This window comes from Stenella coeruleoalba (genome assembly GCF_951394435.1).
Source record: "Stenella coeruleoalba genome assembly, chromosome: 9".
Taxonomy (NCBI): domain Eukaryota; kingdom Metazoa; phylum Chordata; class Mammalia; order Artiodactyla; family Delphinidae; genus Stenella; species Stenella coeruleoalba.
This window is the reverse complement of record NC_137155.1, coordinates 12956896-12976787: the sequence shown is the minus strand read 5'-3', so window position 1 is coordinate 12976787 and position 19892 is coordinate 12956896. Positions and strand designations below refer to the sequence as shown.

Here is a 19892-nt window from a genome sequence, read left to right as displayed (position 1 = left end):
CCGAGAGCGCGGCCGAGGTCGCTCTCCCCCACCCCCGGGGGCACTTGGAGGACTCCGGACTCCCCCGCAGGTCAGCGCCCGGCGCATCTGGTGTTTTTGCTGCCGAGGCTAGGAAGACGAGCACGATCGGGAGCTCCTCCGCCCGGATTCCCTGCTTCCCTCGGGCCCGGAGGCCGCTGCGTACCCCACTGTGATCTGGAACCCAGGGACCCGAGTCCCGACCCGGATTATCGTGGCGCGTCTCCCGGCCGGCCCTGGTGCTCGGTGTCCCTCCGCCACCGCCGCCGCCGTTCCCGTTTCCGGCGGGGGAGATGGCCAGGATCTGACCCGGGAGGAGGCCGCACCCGCGCCGCGCTCTGCGGCGGGCTCTAGGCGATGCCGAGCAGCTCGGACACGGCGCTGGGGGGAGGCGGGGGCTTGAGCTGGGCGGAGAAGAAGTTGGAGGAACGCCGCAAGCGGAGGCGATTCCTGTCCCCTCAGCAGCCGCCGCTGCTGTTGCCGCTCCTGCAGCCGCAGCTCCTGCAACCGCCGCCGCCCCCGCCGCCTCTGCTCTTCCTGGCTGCTCCCGGCACGGCCGCCGCCGCAGCCGCCGCCGCCGCGGCCTCCTCCTCTTGCTTCAGCCCGGGCCCCCCTCTGGAGGTCAAGCGGCTGGCGAGAGGCAAGAGGCGCGCAGGAGGGCGGCAGAAGCGGCGCCGCGGGCCCCGCGCCGGGCAGGAGGCGGAGAAGCGTCGGGTCTTCTCGCTGCCCCAGCCGCAGCAGGACGGCGGTGGCGGTGCTAGTAGCGGCGGGGGTGTGACCCCGCTGGTGGAGTACGAGGATGTAAGCTCCCAGTCCGAGCAGGGGCTGCTGCTGGGGGGGGTCAGCGCGGCAACGGCGGCGACGGCTGCCGGGGGAACGGGGGGCAGCGGCGGGAGTCCGGCCTCCTCCTCCGGCACCCAGCGGCGCGGGGAGGGGTCGGAGCGCAGGCCCCGCCGGGACCGCCGCAGCAGCAGCGGCCGCAGCAAGGACCGCCACCGCGAGCACCGGCGGCGGGACGGGCAGCGCGGCGGCGGCGGCGGCGGCGAGGCCTCCAAGTCCCGCAGCCGCCACGGGCACGGCGGCGAGGAGCGGGTGGAGGCCGCCAAAAGCGGCAGCAGCAGCAGCAGCGGCGGCCGCCGGAAAAGCGCCTCGGCCACGTCCAGCAGCAGTAGCAGCCGCAAGGACCGAGACCTGAAGGCCCACCGGAGCCGGACTAAGTCGTCCAAGGAGCCGCCGTCGGCCTACAAGGAGCCGCCCAAGGCCTACCGGGAGGACAAGACCGAGCCCAAGGCCTACAGGAGGCGGCAGCGGTCCCTGAGCCCGCTGGGAGGCCGGGACGACAGCCCGGTGTCCCACAGGGCTTCGCAGAGCCTGCGGAGCCGCAAGTCCCCCAGCCCGGCGGGAGGCGGCAGCAGCCCCTACTCGCGGCGTCTGGCCCGCTCCCCGAGCCCCTACAGCCGCCGCCGCTCCCCCAGCTACAGCCGCCACAGCTCCTACGAGCGGGGCGGCGACGTGTCCCCCAGCCCGTACAGCAGCAGCAGCTGGCGCCGCTCCCGGAGCCCCTACAGCCCTGTGATCAGGTGAGTCCGGCGTCCCGGGGTCTGTCTCGGGCTGGGCCGGCCAGAGCCCCGGAGGCAGGGCAAGAGGCTATGGGGCGCTGCAGCATTCCAGTCGGCCGGCGAGGCGAGAAAACCTCACCTGGCACGGGGCTTCCGGTGGGGAGGGGCGTTTTCGCGCGCCCCAAGCACCTTGTGGGGGCTTCGGAGGGGACAAAGCAACAGGTCCGGCAGAGTTTCTCCTCGCTCTGGCGGGGAAGGGTTCTGAGGAAGGGTTCACCGTTTTAAAGGTGTTGCGTTAATCCATTTAAACGGGTTTCTCTAAACTGCTCTTTGCTTTTCCAGCGCAGTTGCTTTGGGTCAGCCTGGAGGGTGATTTGTCACAGTTTTGAAAGCCCTCCGAAGAGGTTTCCTTGCTGGAGACTTAGGAGTGGATTGCAGCTTAGGGAGTAAGCATTTGTAAAGGAGAATCGGCGCCAGGTGCTGATGTCAGAGTTAGATGTGGGTTGCAAATGTTTCATATGATTAGTACAGCGGTGGGAAAAGCAGCCTTTCTGTCAAGTTCATTCTTTAAATATGTGAAAAAGCTTACGGTTCTTAATTCGTAAGATAAGGAAGATACTCATTTTATGGTATTCTTGTGTGGAATAGTTTTTTTTTTTTTTACCTGATCTTCCAAAGTCATGATTTTAAAAAGTAGAAAAAAATGATGAGATTGTGGTTTCTGTGTTGGTTTGTGGTGACACCCAGTTGCTAATAATGTAATATAAACATAAGCTAGTTGGTGTAATCCAGTGTAGCCACCGAGTGAATGGCTTAGTACTGGACGTTTCTTAAACTATCACACTATCTGCTAGCACTTTAAATTACTGTTTACACTTACTTTAAAGTTAACTAGACCTTTAAGTGTCAGGATCTTTGTTCAGATATCTTTGAAAGGTATATTTTAGTTAAATTGGAGTAATTCTTTAATATAGCTGTTAATACCTTGCCTGTTATATAATGCTGTTCTCCAAAAATGGTGTGTGCATTGATATACATTTATTTGTTAAGCAAAATGAATTAAAAGTAACTTCTGAGGATATTACAGGTTCTTAAATTCTTTTAGATGTCTAGAAACTCTAGGCCTTATAGTTTAGGGTATTACGAATTGTTTGCATCCGTTGTTTTTTCCTATTGGTTTTACTTTTCAGTAATGCCAAGCAGCTGCTGAGTACCTCTAAGCACGGTTATGTTGAATCTCAATACAACATGTGTACCAGTAAAATTAGATCTCTTTGAAGCGTCAGCCTAGTAAGTGTAAAGATGTGATGCGAGTGGAGATTTGTGTGCGTTTGTCTTTAAACCAAACCAGCTGTATAAATCTCTTCATTCTTGCAGGGTTCAAGCACACTTTCAATGCTAGTTGATGCCTTAAGCAAAGACTATCAACATTGAAAACTCATTTCACCATATCTAGCTTCTGTGTCTTGTACGAGTTTATATTTTACTTTAATTAAAATAGGTTTGCCAAAAGGCTTGCATTTTTTGCAGATGAATTTGTTTTTGACGGAGTAGGTCAAAGTTTCAGTGCTTTAGATAGCAATTTTAAGTGTATGATGCAATTTTAGGAATGGATTTTTTGTTTATCAGGCCTTTTAGTTGCTGGATACTTCAGTGAGGTCCTTTATTATCTGACAGTGCTGTGTATTTTATATTTATTTCAGAGCAGTGGTATGTGCATTTGGGATTATTTGTATTTAGCAAATATTTATTGAGCACATATTATATGCCAGGTACTGTTTTAAGGACTGGAATATAGCAATGAAGAGAGACAAGGTCCTTGCCCTCATGAGGCTTGCATTCTAGAGGACCATTCATTACTGAATCTTTTCCTGGTGTCTATGTTGACCACCAGTGTTTCTAAGTGGTTGGGTTTGGAAGAAGCTTTAGAATATTTTGGCCAACATTCCTGACATCCAGCCTTTTGGTTGTGTGCCTGTATACATCTAGAGGTGGGAAGATGTTACTTTGAGACAGCTTATTCCATTAGATTTGGGACTTTCCGGTTTGCCCAGTGTCTTAGCAACACCCTGGGAGACTCAGTTTCCTAAACTGTAACAGCGAAATACTTGGTTTTGTTTTATTATTCCAAGGATTAAATGAAAATTTGTGTTTTATGTACACTTAAAATGGGTGAATTTTGCTGTACTTAAATTACATCTCAATAAAGCTGATTTTTTTTAAAGGGAAAAAAAGATTTGTGTTTTGCAAAGTGTAGAAATATTACAGACTATTACAGAAATGTAACGTGGTGGAATTTTTATTGAATAGCTTGAAATGCTAGAATTCTTCATATTGAAACAGAAATCTGCCTCCACGTAACTGCTACTAATTGCTTCAAGTTTAACTTTTTGGAATAGTTCAGAGCAAACCTGTATGCTGCCTCTTCAAAATGTAAAGACAGTTGTTTTTTTTTTTTTTTTTTAATTTATTTTTGGCCGTGTTGGGTCTTCGTTTCTGTGCGAGGGCTTTCTCTAGTTGTGGCAAGCGGGGGCCACTCTTCATCGCGGCATGCGGGCCTCTCACTATCGCAGCCTCTCTTGTTGTGAAGCACAGGCTCCAGACGCGCAGGCTCAGTAGTTGTGGCTCACGGGCCCAGTTGCTCCGCGGCATGTGGGATCTTCCCAGACCAGGGCTCGAACCCGTGTCCCCTGCCTTAGCAGGCAGATTCTCAACCACTGCGCCACCAGGGAAGCCCAAGACAGTTGTTTTGTCTTTTCTTCTCTGGGTCAAAAAACTCATTTTTCATACAGTTTTTGATTTCACATTATATTATACCTAGTTTGTCAAATGTCCTGCTTAAAATATGGGGCCCAGAATTTATAGTTAAAATAGTTGATTGAAGAACTTGATTTTTAAATATAACAAATGTGTTATTACTGGTTTGGAATAACTAATTGAACTATCTTGTCCAGCTTAATGCAAAAAGTTTTGTTTAAGTCATTGTGATAGGTGGCCCACGTTGTTTAACGAATAGACTCTTGGATTGCGAGCTCCATGAAGGCAATTATCCTGTCTTGATGACCGTTGTATTCCTAGTGCTCAGTGTAGTATCTGGCACAAGTAGACTCTTAATAATTGTTGGATAGGTAAAGGAAGGAATGATGGCGTTTATTGAGCATGTGAAATATTGTGGGCCTGGATATATAAGGATTTAATAGAGACTGTGTGTTTTGCTATAGGAAATAGCAGAGTGGTCTTTTTCCAGCCCACGTGGAGCTTATATATGAATGAATTGTCACTGTAGATATTTTTAAGGAAATGCATGCACATTCAAAATGGTATTGAGACCATGGAATGAAGATTTTCTCTGTGTTAGTTCCTAGAATAAATCCTCTCTATTCTATTGACTTCTACTTCACAACCTGCTCTTTGCCACCATCTGAATCTTCAGCCCTCTGCTGCTCATGCTTTTCATCAAGTCCCTTCTTAGCTTTCCTTTTTCCTCTGTATAACCGGGTTACCATATTTCCTTTGCTACTTGACTGTTGGGGTGTGAGAAGTCATATAATTCTGCTGATAGGCCTTATAATAAATGTGCAGGTGGACTGAAGAGAGGGGCTGTTCAGAATGAGAGGCAGTGGTACTGACATTGAGGTTTTACTGAACGCCAGGCATTGATAAATACTTAACATATATTCACCTCCAAAACCCATGTTGGGGTTGGAACATTCCTGTTGATAGATTGGGAAACGGAAGCTCTAAAAAGTTAAGTGATTTGTTCCAAGGTCAGCTTGGATTCAAACCCTGGGCTGATTCTGAAGTACCAGCTCTTGATATTGTGCTGTATTGAACCTCACATGGGGTTCAAGGGAGCTGACCACCTCACTTAATGATCTGTTTTGCTAAAATTCACCCCCTGTTTGGTTATTTATGTGTTAATTTCTGTTTCCTGGCCATCTTTGCAGCATTTTGAAGATTAAAAAAACCAAATTCTTCTAAAGGTTCTTTCAGCTCATTTTGTCTTTTAATTTGTAGGTTTTATGAATAGGAGGCTAAAAACATTTTTTGAAGACACTAATAATAGTTATTGAGGGTTGTTTTGCCATGGGATGTCTTGGTCTGAAGTCACTCAAGTCAGACCAGTTACAATCAGTACAATAAATTGTTATATATAATTGATTCTCTCTCTGAACCTGTGGAACTTCTCTTCCACCAAGAAGCAGCACTGTTATGGAATAATATTGAGACCCTGAGAATCTAAAGATGGGCATACCCTAGATGGAAATTTAAATGAATTTATTAGTATTCATTTGCATATGATATGCAGTATTTCTTGTTGTGGATTATTTAGTGTTTTGTCCTAAAAACTAGTGCGCAAAAATATATGAAATGAAGACATTCCAGAATTTTAAAAAAGCTATTACTCATAAAATACTGATTTGATATGTACTTACTGGAAATAAGTCATGAATATCCTTAGATGAATTGAATTCTTAAAATGCTTTTCAAAAGTGTTAAAAATACAGGATAGTTGGATAAATGCAGAAACACTCAGAAGGAATGGGAATTTAAGTGAACTGTCTTAAGTCTCCAAACTGTAATCCTTTCATTTCCAAGATGGGCTTGTGTTTTGCTGCTTCTCTGACCCAACCTTGCCTGACATTTACATCTACTCATTCTCTCACATTTTTGTTCTAACACTAATATTTATTCCATTTCCAGTACCTTAGTTCGGGCCCTCATTTGTAATCAGACTTCCTGTTAGTCTTTTCTTCCCAATTCATTCTTTATTCAGGAGAGTTTGCTGAAAATTTTGGTTAGATTGTATCACTTCCATTAATTAAGTCCAAATTTTCTAATGCATTGTCAGGTAATGCCTTTTATATCTGGTCCCATTCTATCAGAGTTCCATTTTTAGAGGCACTTTTATTTCTCTACATTTTTCCTTTTGCTGTTCTTTTAGCTTGAAATGCCTTTTTTCCTCTTCTCTGCCTCCAGCTTTGCATTCAAAACCCAGCTCAAATTCCACCATGTTGAGACCTTTACTCCATTCATCCAGAAAAAGTTAATTCCTTTCCTTATATTCCTACGGCACTTTATTTTATCTTTGCTGTAGAGCTTTTAAAAATTTGTGTTTTTCCTACTAGATTGTAAGCTCCTAGAGGACAGATTCCAAAGTATATTTATTAGTGGTTGAATTAATTTGAATATTTTTGTCCACAGATTAATGCAAACCAGCTTTTGCATAAATGCCAGTTGTATCTCTAAATTTACTTGCTGTTTTGGTTTATGTATACTCTAGGATTGGGGGAGTAATTGTTTTGATTTATAAGGAGAAAATTTAAGAACCTCCCCCTTCTAGCTCATGCTTTACTGGAATGAGTCAAGGATGCTGGGAGTCACTTTTAGTGTGAACAGAATAAATTCAGGGACTTCCCTGGCAGTCCAGTGGTTAAGACTCTGCATTTCCAATGCAGGGGGCATGGGTTCCATCCCTGGTCCGGGAAGTAAGATCCCACATGCTGCCTGCCCAGCGCTGCCAAAAAAAAAAAAAAAAGAATAAATTCATACTTAGTATTTATATTTGTACTCTGTTGTATGATCAAGATAAATGATCTGTTTTTCTTGGTGAAAATTTTCTGAGTAGACTGTATGTCAAGCTTTTATTTCCTGACTGAAAAATTAATAGCTGTTTTTGAGAAACCAGCTGAAAATTAATGTTGCTTAATATTCATATTTATGGTCATTTAAATCTTTTCTCTTATTCTGTATGCTTTCTATGAATATCATTTAAGTTTTTGTTGTTATTTTTGTTTTTGGTTGGCTTTGTTTCATATGTAGATATCTGTAAACTTTAAAGTGGGTGTTGGAAGCAAAAGTATTATGAAAAGTATTACTTATTCGCAGTGATTTTGTTCCTTGAATTTCTGCACGTGCAAATTATGGTAGAATCTAGTGTTCTTAATATATTTGGAAAATAAATGTAGGTTAGAGGATTAAAGTCTAGGTTAAAAATTGGAATTTGCATAAAATGGAAATGAAAAAGGTGGTGAGAGGAACTGAAAACGAAAGTAGTTCATGGGCTGCATGCCCATTTTCTGTTTCTTTTCCGTTTTTTGCATTTTCAGTTGTATAGGGATACTTTCACTGAAGTATTTTATTGACACTTCAAACTTAATTTATCCACCATTAAATTATTTCACTTCTCTTGGAGTCATTTCTTTTTCTGATATTGCTCTTCATTATTTTTCACATATCTACAAAGAATAATAGAGGCTCATGGTAGAAATTTTGTTAGTATAGAAAAGTATGAGATTAAAAGTCCCTTTGAATCCAGCTAACTGAGATGATCATCCCCATGACATTTTGATGAACATTCTTCTAGACTTCTATGCGTATATGCATAAGGACATAAGATTTTACATAACATACTACAATGCTATTTTGTACCCTGTACTCCATAGTATATTCTTTATATTGGCTCCTAGTATTCTGTTGTATGGATATACCATAACTTCTTTGGCCAAGTCCATTTTGCTAGATTCTTATTTTTTTTATTTTTTGTTTTTTTCTATGTTTATGTATCTGTCGCAGAATTTTTGTGTGCATTTGCCCATTATCTCCTCTAGATTGGATTTCCTAGGGATAAAATTGCTGGGGTCAAAAATGGTTTACAGGTTTATAGTTCTGATACACTGTCATATTGCCCTTTCAGAAGGCTTTTACCAATTTATATTTCCCAACAGTGTGAGAATACCTCTTTCTTCAGTCCCACCATTGCTTGGAGTTGTCAGATGTCCCGTTATTTTTTTTCATTTGTGTTTCTTTAATATCTAATAAGGCTGCCTTTCTTTTCATCTGTATGTTGGATGTTCTGATTTCTTGATTCATTATTTGATGTTTTTCTAATTTATAAGAGCTCTTTGTAGTAGAGATATTAAGTGTTTTTTGTGGTATTAGTATTTTTGTGAGTCTTTTAACCTTGTTTATGTAACGTCTAGTTTTAAGAACTTTTTGATTTGTGTGTGCTTGTGCACGTGTTTTAAGTGGCAGTAGTTTCTCCCAAGCATCCAGTGCCAAAACCTTAGTAATACTTACCTCCTCTCCCTCCTGAGTTCTACTGAATTGCTTGTTCTAATTTGTCCTTCTGTAATGGTCTTTGGTCTACTCTGTTTTTTTAAAATTAATTAATTAATTATTTTTGGCTGCATTGGGTCTTCATTGCTGTGTGTTGGGTCTTCATTGCTGTGCTCAGGCTTTCTCTAGTTGCGGCGAGCAGGGGCTACTCTTCGTTGCGGTGCGTGGGCTTCTCGTTGCGGTGGCATCTCTTATTGCAGAGCACGGGCTCTAGGCACGTGGGCTTCAGTAGTTGTGGCATGTGGGCTCAGTAGTTGTGGCCCACAGGCTCTAGAGCGCAGGTTCAGTAGTTGTGGCGCACAGGCTTAGTTGCTCCATGGCATGTGAATCTACCTGGACCAGGGCTCGAACCTGTGTCCCCTACATTGACAGGTGGATTCTTAACTGCTGTGCCATCAGGGAAGCCCTGGTCTACTCTTATTTAGTTCGAAACTCTGTAACTTACATCCTTATTGTTGATTCTGATTGCATTTCGGCTTTTTCTCTTTGAGCCCTTCCTGTTTTCTGCATTCAAATTAGTCTCAAAATGCCACTTTGATTCTGTCATTTTTTTGTAAAACATTTTTACAGAGTCAAATTCTTGAACTGAGCATTTAAGATTCTCCACCATAGACTGACCCAAAATAACCTTATTTCTCACTGTATGTGTTGATGACAATACAAACTGGACTCCTTACCATTTTAAAAACATGGAGTTATAAGCCCCCTGTACGTTAGTTTATGCCCTACCCTCAATTGGCCAATCCTACTTGTCCATTTTTTCAACCGTAGTTCATGTGTCATCTTATCTATGAAGCCTTCATTAATCTCATCCCAAAGTGATTTCTCTTAATGCTTATTGCCCCGAGATCACTTTTATGAATACTTATTATATCCAGGCTTGGATTAATTAGAGTTCTCCACCCCCACCCCCATATATTGGACATGTTTCATTCATTCATTTTAAAAACTAGTTTTATTGAGGTATAACTTTACATATAGTACAGTTCACCAGTTTTAAGTGTGCAATTAAATGGGTTTGATGAATCACCACAATCATGATAACTGGAACATTCCTATTGCCCCCAAAAGTTCCCTGTGCCTCTCTGCAGTCCGTCCCCTACTCTTACCTGTGGTCCTTGGCAACCACTAATTTACTTTCTGTCACATTAGTTTTACCTTTCTTGATGTCATATAAATGGAATTATATGGTATATAATCTTTGTTGTCTGCCTTTCACTTAGCCAGCTTTTGAGATTCACTGATGTTGTTGCATGTTCCAGTGGTTTGTTCCTTTTTATTGCTGAGTCATATTCCATTTATGAATATACTGCAATTTGATTATCCCATTACCCAGTTGATAAACAATTGAGTTGTTTCCAGTTTTGAGCTGTTATGAACAAAGCTGCTGTGAACATTTGAATATAGATCTTTTGCTTTTATTATTTGTGAGCAAATTAGGGGTGGGACTACTGTGTTGTATGGTTAAGTGAATGTTTGACTTCATAAGAAAATGCCAGCCTGTTTTCCAAAATGGCTGTACCATTTTGCGTTCTAGTCAGCTGTGTATGAGCATTCCAGTTGCTTCACATTCTCACTGAGACTTCAGTTTTTGTCAGTCTTTGATTTTAGCTGTTCTAGTAGAGGTAGAGTGGTATATCATTGTGGTTTTATTTGCAATTCCCTAATGACTAATAATGTTGAGCATCTTTCTGTATGCTTATTTGCTCTTCATGTCTTTTGAGAAGTGTCTTAAAATGTTTTCTCCATATTCTTTATGAATTGGGTTGTTTGTCTCATTGAGTTCTGTACATATTCTGGATACAAACTCTTTATCAGATACATGTTTTGCAAAGGTGAGCCACTGGCTCACCTTTCCTGGCTCACCTTTCCTTAACAGTAATTTCAAAAGCAGAAGTTTTAAATTTTCATGAAATCTCATTTGGCAATTTTTTCTTTTATGATTTGTGTTCTTTGTCATCGCCTGTGTCCTCAAACTTTGCCTAACTCATGTTCACAGGTTTTTTTCTCCTTGGGTTTCTTTTTAACTTTTTTTTTTTTTTAATTGAAGTGTAGTTGATTTACAGTGTTGTGTTTCTGGTGTACATTGAAGTGATTCAGTAATTTATATATACTTTTTCATTATAGGTTATTATGAGATATTGAAGGTAGTTCCCTGTGCTTATACATCCTTGGTTTTGTAATATACATCTTTAATTTATCATAGTCTACCTTCATGTATAATATAACATTACAAGAGCATGCCTCCATTTTCTTCTTCTTGTCTTTTGTACTGTTCTTGTCATATGTTTTATTTCTATATATGTATAACTTATGTATGTTATGTGTAGACATGAAATTTAAAATGAGAAAAGTCATTTACCTACTTTTCAAACATTTCTCTTTCCTTTGTGTAGATCCAAGTTTTAATGTAATATTTTTCTCTGGCCAGAGGGATGGCTTTGAACACTTCTTTTAATGCAGGTCTGCTGTTTTGTCTGTCGGAAAAAGTCTCCATTGTGAAAGATATTTTTGCTAGGTATGGAATTCTGTATATATGTATTTTTCCTCCAGGGTACTTTGACTTATTTCACTCCTGGCTTGTGTAGTTTGACGAGAGTTTCCATAATAATTTGTTTCTGCATCAGCTGCTGGATTTTTTAAAAAATTTATTTGTTTTTATTTATTGTTTTTGGCTGTTTTGGGTCTTCGTCGTTGTGCGTGGGCTTTCTCTAGTTGTGGCGAGCGGGGGCTACTCTTCGTTGTGGTGCGCAGGCTCTAGCGCACGCGGGCTTCAGTAGATGTGGTGTACGGGCTTCGTTGCTCCGCGGCATGTGGGATCTTCCCGGACCAGGGCTCGAACCCGTGTGCCCTGAATTGGCAGGCAGATTCTTAACCACTGCGCCACCGGGGAAGCCCCAGCCACTGGATTTTTAAGTTCCATGAGTTTCTTTTTTAATCTTAGTGTCTCTTAAGCACCTGCCACCTGTTGTATCTATAGGTGATAGATACCTGACAAATAATATTAAATTGATTTGGATAATAAAATATCCAGCACCTCAGAATTTATAAACAATTTCACAGGGATTGCATTGAATGTGGAGATTAACTTGAGAGTATTCCTATCTTAATAATGTTGTCATCTAATACGTGAAAATGCAATGTCTTTCCATTTATTTAGATTTTCCTTAATCTTTTAAATTTTTGAAAAATGTTTCAGGGTACAGTCCTTGAACTACTTTGTTAAATTCGTAGGTATTTTTTTTAAGGCTATTATAATGGGTATTGTTTTTGTAATTTAATTTTGATTGTCCATTGCTAGTGTCTAGAACTACAATTAATTTTGCTATTAGCAGAGTCTAATATTGGCCTATGAATAAATTCATAATGACTAGAGTTAGACTAATCAAAAATATGTGCCTTCATGCAAATCAAGTATTAAGCCCTTCCTGTGCTATTCTCACCATCTTTCCTTTTTCTCTCTTCAAAAACACGTCTCAAGACATGATTCAGTGAAACATGAAGACAGGGTTATGCTCAGTGGATTAGAACTTGTTTGCCTGAGCAAATCTGCAGAAAGTCAGCCATCTGTCTTTTTTTTTTTTTAACTTTCAGTGTTCCATTAGGAACATAAAGGAAAGGAAATACATTTTTAGAATAAACACGAAACATTTCAGTGTTATGTTATTTACTTTTTCTAGTTTTTAAAATAACTATACAATTTACTTTTATTTTAAATAGTACAATCAGTGGTCTTTAGTGTATTCACAGAGTTGTGCAACCATTGCCACTCATTTTAGAACATTTTAATCAAACCTGAAAGAAACTCGGTGGTAGTCACTCTGCATTCCCACCTCCCCAAGTCTCTGACAACCGCCAATCTACTTTCTTGTTTCTATGGTCTTGCCTTTTCTGGACATTCCATATAAATGGAATCATACAGTTTATGGTCTTCAGTGACTGGCTTTTTTCATTAAACTTAATGTTCTAAGGCTCATATATGTTGTAGCATGTATCAGTACTTCATTCCATTTTTAGCAAAGTAGTGTTCCATTATATGGATATACCATATTTTGCCATCAGTTGATGGATACTTGGGTTGTTTACACTTTGGTCTGTTATGAATAATGCTCCTTTGAACACTTGTGTACAGTTTTTGCATGGAGATATGTTTTTATTTCTCTTGAGTATATACCTAAGAGTGGAATTTCTGAGTCATATGGTAAGCTTATGTTTAACATTTTAAGAAACTGCCAAACTATTTTTCAGAGTGGCAGCATCAGTTTTTATATTCCAACCAGCAGTATGTTAGGGTTCCAGTTTTTCCACATCCTTGACAATAGTTGTTTTTTTTAATCATAGACATCCTTATGTTTAAAGTGCTATCTTATTGTGCTTTTGATTTCATTTCCCTAATGACTAATAATGTTGAGCATTTTTTCATGTGTTTATTGGCCATTTGTATATCTTTTGGGGGGAAATGTTTATTCAAATCCTTTACCCATTTTAAAAGCTGGTTGCCTTCTTATTGTTGAATCTTAAGAGTTCTTTATATATTCTGGATTCAAGTCCCTTAATATGACTTTCAACATTTCTCCTTCTCCTAGAGAGACAAACTCTTGTGTTTGGGAGAGTCAACTTTAATTTAGTACAAAGAAATGGAGTCTTCCGCAAGTAACTTGTTGGCAACCACTTGGGCTATTGTAGCAGTGTAACTTTGGACAAGTCACTTAGCTTTTGAGACATTGGTTATGGACCCAAAAGAAGAAGAAAAAAGAATTTGCCTAGGGCAGCGGTCAACAGAACAACCAAAAGACTACTATGTGGTTGGCAGATCTTGTGCCTTGGGTTGGCTGGGTAGAGATACAGTATAAAGGAAAAGCAAAGACTTAGAAATAATACAGATGTGAATTTAGGTGGTAACTCTGGTGCTTTTGTAGCAGAGCAATATCAAGCAATTTATTTACTTATCCTTTTTGAGCCCTAGTCTTTCTACTTGTAAAATGGAATGAATAATTCCTACCTAATAACGAAAACTGGAAACAACCTAAGTACTCTGAATGGGGGGCAGATAAATAAATTATGGTACAGATAGTTGATTTGCAAATATTTTCTCCTGTTGTATCACTTTGTTGATATCTATTAAGCACAAAAGTTTTAAATTTTGATGAAGTCTAGTTAATTTTTCTTTTTGTTGTTTGTGCTTTGGTATCCTACCTAAGAAGGCTTTACCTAATTAAAAGTCACAAAGATTTGTTCCTATATTTTCTCCTAAGAGTTTTATAGTTTTAGTTCTTACATCTTGATCTTCTGTCTATTTTCAGTTAATTTTGTGGACTCTCAGTTCTGTTCCATTGATTTACATGTCCATCCTTATGCCAGTACGACACAGTCTTGATTATTCTAACTTCGCAGTAATTTTTGAAATCAGGAAGTATGAACTTTCAAATTTTCTCTTTTAGATCGCTTTGACTTTGTGTTTATTGTCTTTTTTTTGTGGGAGCAGGGGAGGGTGGTGGGGATATCCTTTGCATTTCCCTACAAATTTTAGGTTCAGCTTGCCAATTTGTGCAAAAAAGGCAGGTAAGGATTTTCATAGGGATTGCATTGAATCTGGAGATCAGTTTGGGAGTATTACCATCTTAATAATGTTAAGTCATCTAATACCTGAACATGGAATGTCTTTCCGTTTATTTAGATTTTCCTTAGTATTTTCAATGGTTTTTTTTGTTGTAGGTACAATCCTTGCCCTTCTTTTGTTAAATTTATTCTTAGGTGTTGTATTTAAGGCTATTGCAATGGGAATTATTATTGTAAGTTAAATTTTGGGGGGTAAATTTAAAAAATTGTATTGAAGTATAGTTGATTTACAATGTGTTAATTTCTGCTGTACAGCAGAGTACTTAGTTATATATATTCTTTTTCATATTCTTTCCCATTATGGTTTATCATAGGATATTGAATTAGTAGTTCCCTGTGCTGTACAGTAGGACCTTGTTTTGTAAGTAAATTTTGATTGTCCATTGCTACTGTGTAGAACTACAGTAGTGTTTTGTTTTTTTGTTTTTTTGGCTGCTCCGCGCGTCTTTCAGGATCTTAGTTCCCCGACCAGGGATTGAACCTCGTGCCCTGGCAGTGAAAGTGCTGAGTCCTAACCACTGGACTGCTAGGGAATTCCCTACAGAAGATTTTTCTATATTGATCATGTATCCTGCCATCTTGCCGACTTATTAATTCTAATAGTTTTTTAGCGGATTCCTTAGGATATTCTATATACAAGATATGTTATCTGCAAATAGAGAATGTTTTATTTCTTTATTTTCCCCTGGTCTAGTTCTTTTTCTTGCCTAATTATAGCAGCTAGAATTTCAAGTTCAGTGTTGATTAGAAGAGGTGAAATTGGACTACCTTGCCTTGTTCCTCATTAGGTATGGAAAACATTTAGTCTTTCTCCACAAAATGATTTTAGCTGTGAAATTTTCATAAATGCATTTGTTTTATTGTTTGATTAAAGTTGTTTCCCTCAGAGTCTAATTTTTGGTGTCAGAAAAATTCCAGATGCTTTGGTTGTCCTTTATACACAAGCCTGTGTAATTATCCACTATTGTCCTATGGTGTCCTTTACACACAAGCCTGTGTAATTATCCACTATTGTCCTATGGGCTAGGAAAAGAGGAAGTCTCCTGTTTTGTAGTATGTGCGTAGTGATTGACCACATCAGTTTCCTCATAGACTCTGCTGGAAGAAATGTATGAAAAATGTTTCATTATGGAAAATATATGCATTAAGATTGATAGTTTCCTTTAGTTAGTGTTACTTAAGCATGCATGATTTTCTAAATTTAATTCTTTGAAGTTAAGCAGTTGGTGTACTGGAGTAAATAAATTGATACAACTTTTTTCATTTTTATTAAAGAAAGTGACAGTGTAAAAAACATTGTAAAATACTATACATTCTGGTTTGTAGTAATTTCTGGTAGTGTTCCTCTTTAAAGTTTTCTGTTGGTGTTTATCCTTAAATTTTTCTGCATTTTTCAGTTTTATACAACGAAATTTTGTGACTTTTTTTAACCTATACTCTTTTTATATTTAAAACATATGAAATGCTTGAAAACTGTACAGAGATGTAGCAAGATGTGAAAGCTACCCTTTATGCCCTTTTCATTCCCATTTCCTTCCAAATACATAACCGTGTAAATAGATTGGTGTACATCCTTTTTCTGCATATATACTTACATACAAACATATATACACATAAACATTAAGAATGTTATTGTGCCATAAGTGTTGTTTTTTACTTTTTTTTTTTTAACAGTATGATTTGAAGATCTTTCCAAATGGCTACATAGAATTCCACAGTGAAATCTATCAAGCTTTATTTAACCATCAACTGTTGGGCACTAAGCTGTTTTTTCGTTTTTTTTTTTAATATTACAAACAGTCCTTTAAAGGATATCTGAGTGATAACTTTTGACACATTTGGAAATGTTTTTGTAGGATATGTTCTTATAAGTGAAATTGCAGATCAAAAGCATTTGATAGGTACTACCGAATTGCCTTTTTTTAAAAGACTTAGTTAGCAATTTTATATTCCCTCTGATAATTTATATGAGTGACCGTTTCTCTAAATTCTGGTGAATACTTGATATTTTCAGAATTTTTCTTTTTGCCATTGTGATGGTTGTAAATTTATTACCAACATTTTATTTTGCCTTTTCTGGTTACCAGAGAGGAGACAACATTTAAATGTCTTAAATGGCCATTTGTATTTCTTCTGTGACTGAATTATTTTTTTAATCAAGAAGACCCTCTAGTTATTAAAAAGAAGGAATAAATATAGTTTTACATTAGAAAAATTAGTTTTGCTTATTAAGTCCCTGTGGGATAATGGATGTAAAATGTTTGGTTGTTAATAAAAGTAATAAATTTATCTCAATGTTTATATGAAGAAACTAGTTAACTAAATGTAATTCTGTCTCCTAAATCTTCTTAGTTTAAGTAGAATTTTATCAGTGGACCTATGCCTATTAGTTAACTAGCTGGGTATCAGTTACCCAAAGCATTCTGCTAGTATTTGTAGACATTCAGAGAAGTAGATAACTTGTTCTTTACTTTTATTAATCACTTCAGTAAATATCTTTTAACCTCTTATTATATGCCAGACATAGTTTTAGGCACTGGGGTTATAGTGGTAAATAAGACATTGGTGGAGAAGAGAGGTGTGTATGTGCTAATTTGTCTTTCTAATTTATCAACCTCACTATGAAGTTGATAATTAAATGGAGACCTAAATGACAAGCGTCAGCTATGTGATGATCTAAGCATCCCAGGAAGATAAAAAACAACGTTTTAAGGTATCAAATCAAGAAGAAGTGTGACTTTCATTTTCTTTTTTCTCATTTTTTAAAAAATTGAAATATAATTTATTTACAGTGCTGTGTTAGTTTCAGGTGTACAGCAAAGTGATTCTGTTATACATCTCTGTCTCTGTCTCTATCTCTATATATCTGTTCTCATTCAGCTTCTTTTCCATTATAGCTTATTATAAGATATTGAATATAGTTCCCTGTGCTATACAGTAGGTCCTTATTGTTTATCTATTTTATATACAGTAGCGTGTATCTGTTAATCCCAAGCTCCCAATTTATCCCTCCCCTCCCTTTCCCCTTTGGTAGTTTGTTTTCAATGTCTATGAGTCTGTTTCTGTTCTGTAAATAAGTTCATTTGTATCATTTTTTTTTAGATCGCATATAAGTGATATCATATGTTTGTCCTTCTTTTTCTGACTTAACCTCACTTAGTATGATCAGCTCTAGGTCCATCCATGCTGCTGCAAATGGCCTTATTTCATTCTTTTTTATGGCTGAGTAATATTCTGTTGTATATACCTCATCTTCTTTATCAGTTCATCTGTTGACGGACATTTAGGTTGCAAAGCATGACCCTTTGAAGACACAGAAAAGAGGCTTGTGTGGCTGGAACCTAGTGAGTGAAGGAGGGTATAATAAAGATGAGAGGCAATTTGGGTTTTGTGGATCACAAAAAGATTTTTATTTTATTCTAAATGCATTGAGAAGCCATTGGAGAGTGTTAGGCGAAGGTGTGGTATAATCCAATTTATGTTTTTAAAAAACATAGACATAAAAATACAAGGCGGTATGTAACAAGTGTTATATGATTTCAGCAAATGAGAAGGTTACAGAGGAGATGGGACTTTACCTTGACCCATAAAGACAGATAAGATTTAAATAAATGGAGGGGAAGGGTGTAGTATGGTGTGGTAACAATAAATAATGCCTGGCTTTAAACTGGAAGACTTGCTCTTGAGTATTGACTCTACCTTTTCATAGCTCCTGGCCTCTAAGTAAATTTCTTGACCCTCTTTATCTTAGTTCTTCCATCTTCTTTCTCTATGCCTTGGTTGATACAAAGAGCAAGTCAAATGAAAAATGCCTATAAAAGTATTTTGTAAACTGTGGGTGTCAGTGTGGTATGCTTGTTTATTTAATAAAAGACTACCATCTGTGTGTTCTTACGTTAAGGGTTGTGGAGTGATACAAAAATGAATTAGATCTGGTGTTTGCACCTTAAAGAGGATATAGTCTAGTAGATAATGTGGTAACGTCTAAAGTGCAGTGTTACAAATGATAAAGATCTTAAGAAGGATGTAGATAAGGTGCTATAGGGATTCAAAGAAAGGAGAGCTTGCTTTTTTCTTGGAGTTGGTGGTACGGCTTTATGAAGAAGGAAGGACTCTTGAACTAGGCCTTGAAAGGTGGATAGGACTTCAATAGAAGATGGAGAAGAGGATAATGTCAGTGGGTCAGTCTGTGGGAGTAACGGTGTGGAGCATTAGGCAAATTCAGAACTTGATAAGGAAAGGTAGGTTAGGACCAGACAGATTATGCAGCACGTTAATACTAGACTAAGGAAGGTGAATTCTATTCAGTAGGAATACTACCAGCAAATATTTATTGAGCATCTGCCAGTGCCAGGTCTGTGCTAGTCAGGGCTATGAGAATTCAGTGATCTCAGTTTAGTTGGGGAAGACAGATTACTATTTTAATGAAATGTGAATGAAGTGTTGTAGGATCATAGTTCAAGGAACATCTGCAGCTGCCTGGCATAATAAGGGAAGGCTTTATAGAGGTGTGGTAGACATTTGTGCTTTGCTATGAAGTATCCCTTTGCTTAGCAGATAAAATAGGGAAAGAGAGAAACATGAGAGAAACATTCTAGACCTGACACTTTATGTGCTTTGGGATGGCTGGACAAGGTTTTGTGTGCAGTGCAAGGCTATGAAGAATTTTGATAGAGGGTAACTGAAAGATTCAGGTGGCAGTAAATTGGAAAAGGTAGAGACTCGAGGTGGGGAAACTGGTAAGGAGACTGTTACACTGGGCAAAGTAAAAGATGAGGTAGGACCTCATGTGAAATAGTAGCTAAGGGGATAAAGAGCCTCGAAAATTGGAGACATGCTTGAGATGCAGAATTGACAGGACTTGGAGATCAGTTGGATATGGGAGAAGGGAGGAAAGGGATCAGGTGGAATATAGAATGACTTCTGGATTTCTGCTACTTCAGTAGATACCATTGCCTGAGGATAGGGTATATTTAAGGAGAAAGCGGGTGGATTTGGAGAGGAAGCCTAATAGCTTCAGCTGTATTGTGTTGAAAGTGCATTTAGGATATTTGGGAGGGGTGGAGGATGACTTCAGGGGGTAATCAATGTTTAGGTGATAATTTAAGCCATACATATGTATGAATTAAGTTATCATGGGGATGTGGGAGAATGGATATAATGAAGAAGAGGAACCTTAAGGAGCACTGAGAAATGGCCATAGAAGTAAAAAAACAATCAGGAAAAAAACGGTAGTGGAAGTGGTTAGAAAGTGTTTTTTAAGGGTATAGTCAACATTGTCATCATAGATATTGATATTTTTCTTTCCTTTTCCCTTTATTTTTCCTCCAGAGGTAGGTCATTGATCACCTCAATAATTACAGTGAGGACATATAAGCCAGATTAGAGTGGTTTGAGGAGTATGTGGGGTGGATGAGAATTTGGCTGTAATTGGAAGGAGACATAAAGATACAATATCAAGGTGCCATTTATTGCTTGTTTTTTCTTGTCTGTTTTTAAAGATCTTAGAGTCTTGAGTTATTTATTTCCTGAGGGGAAATAGTGAATAGACAGCAAAAGGTTGAAGTCACAAGTAAT

At 39.1% G+C, this 19892-nt stretch overlaps 1 protein-coding gene across 2 annotated transcripts in view; it reads left to right on the top strand.

Annotated features, from left to right (window-relative positions):
• The first annotated feature begins 230 nt into the window (after positions 1 to 230).
• The window catches only part of CDK13 (cyclin dependent kinase 13), a 109706-nt gene continuing 90044 nt past the window's right edge, over positions 231 to 19892 (top strand). For both annotated transcript variants that reach the window (XM_079931980.1, XM_079931979.1), the window contains exon 1: positions 231 to 1598. In XM_079931980.1, coding sequence (XP_079788106.1) covers positions 376 to 1598 — 1223 coding nt within the window. In that variant the 5' untranslated portion in view covers positions 231 to 375. The remainder of the gene's footprint in view (positions 1599 to 19892) is intronic.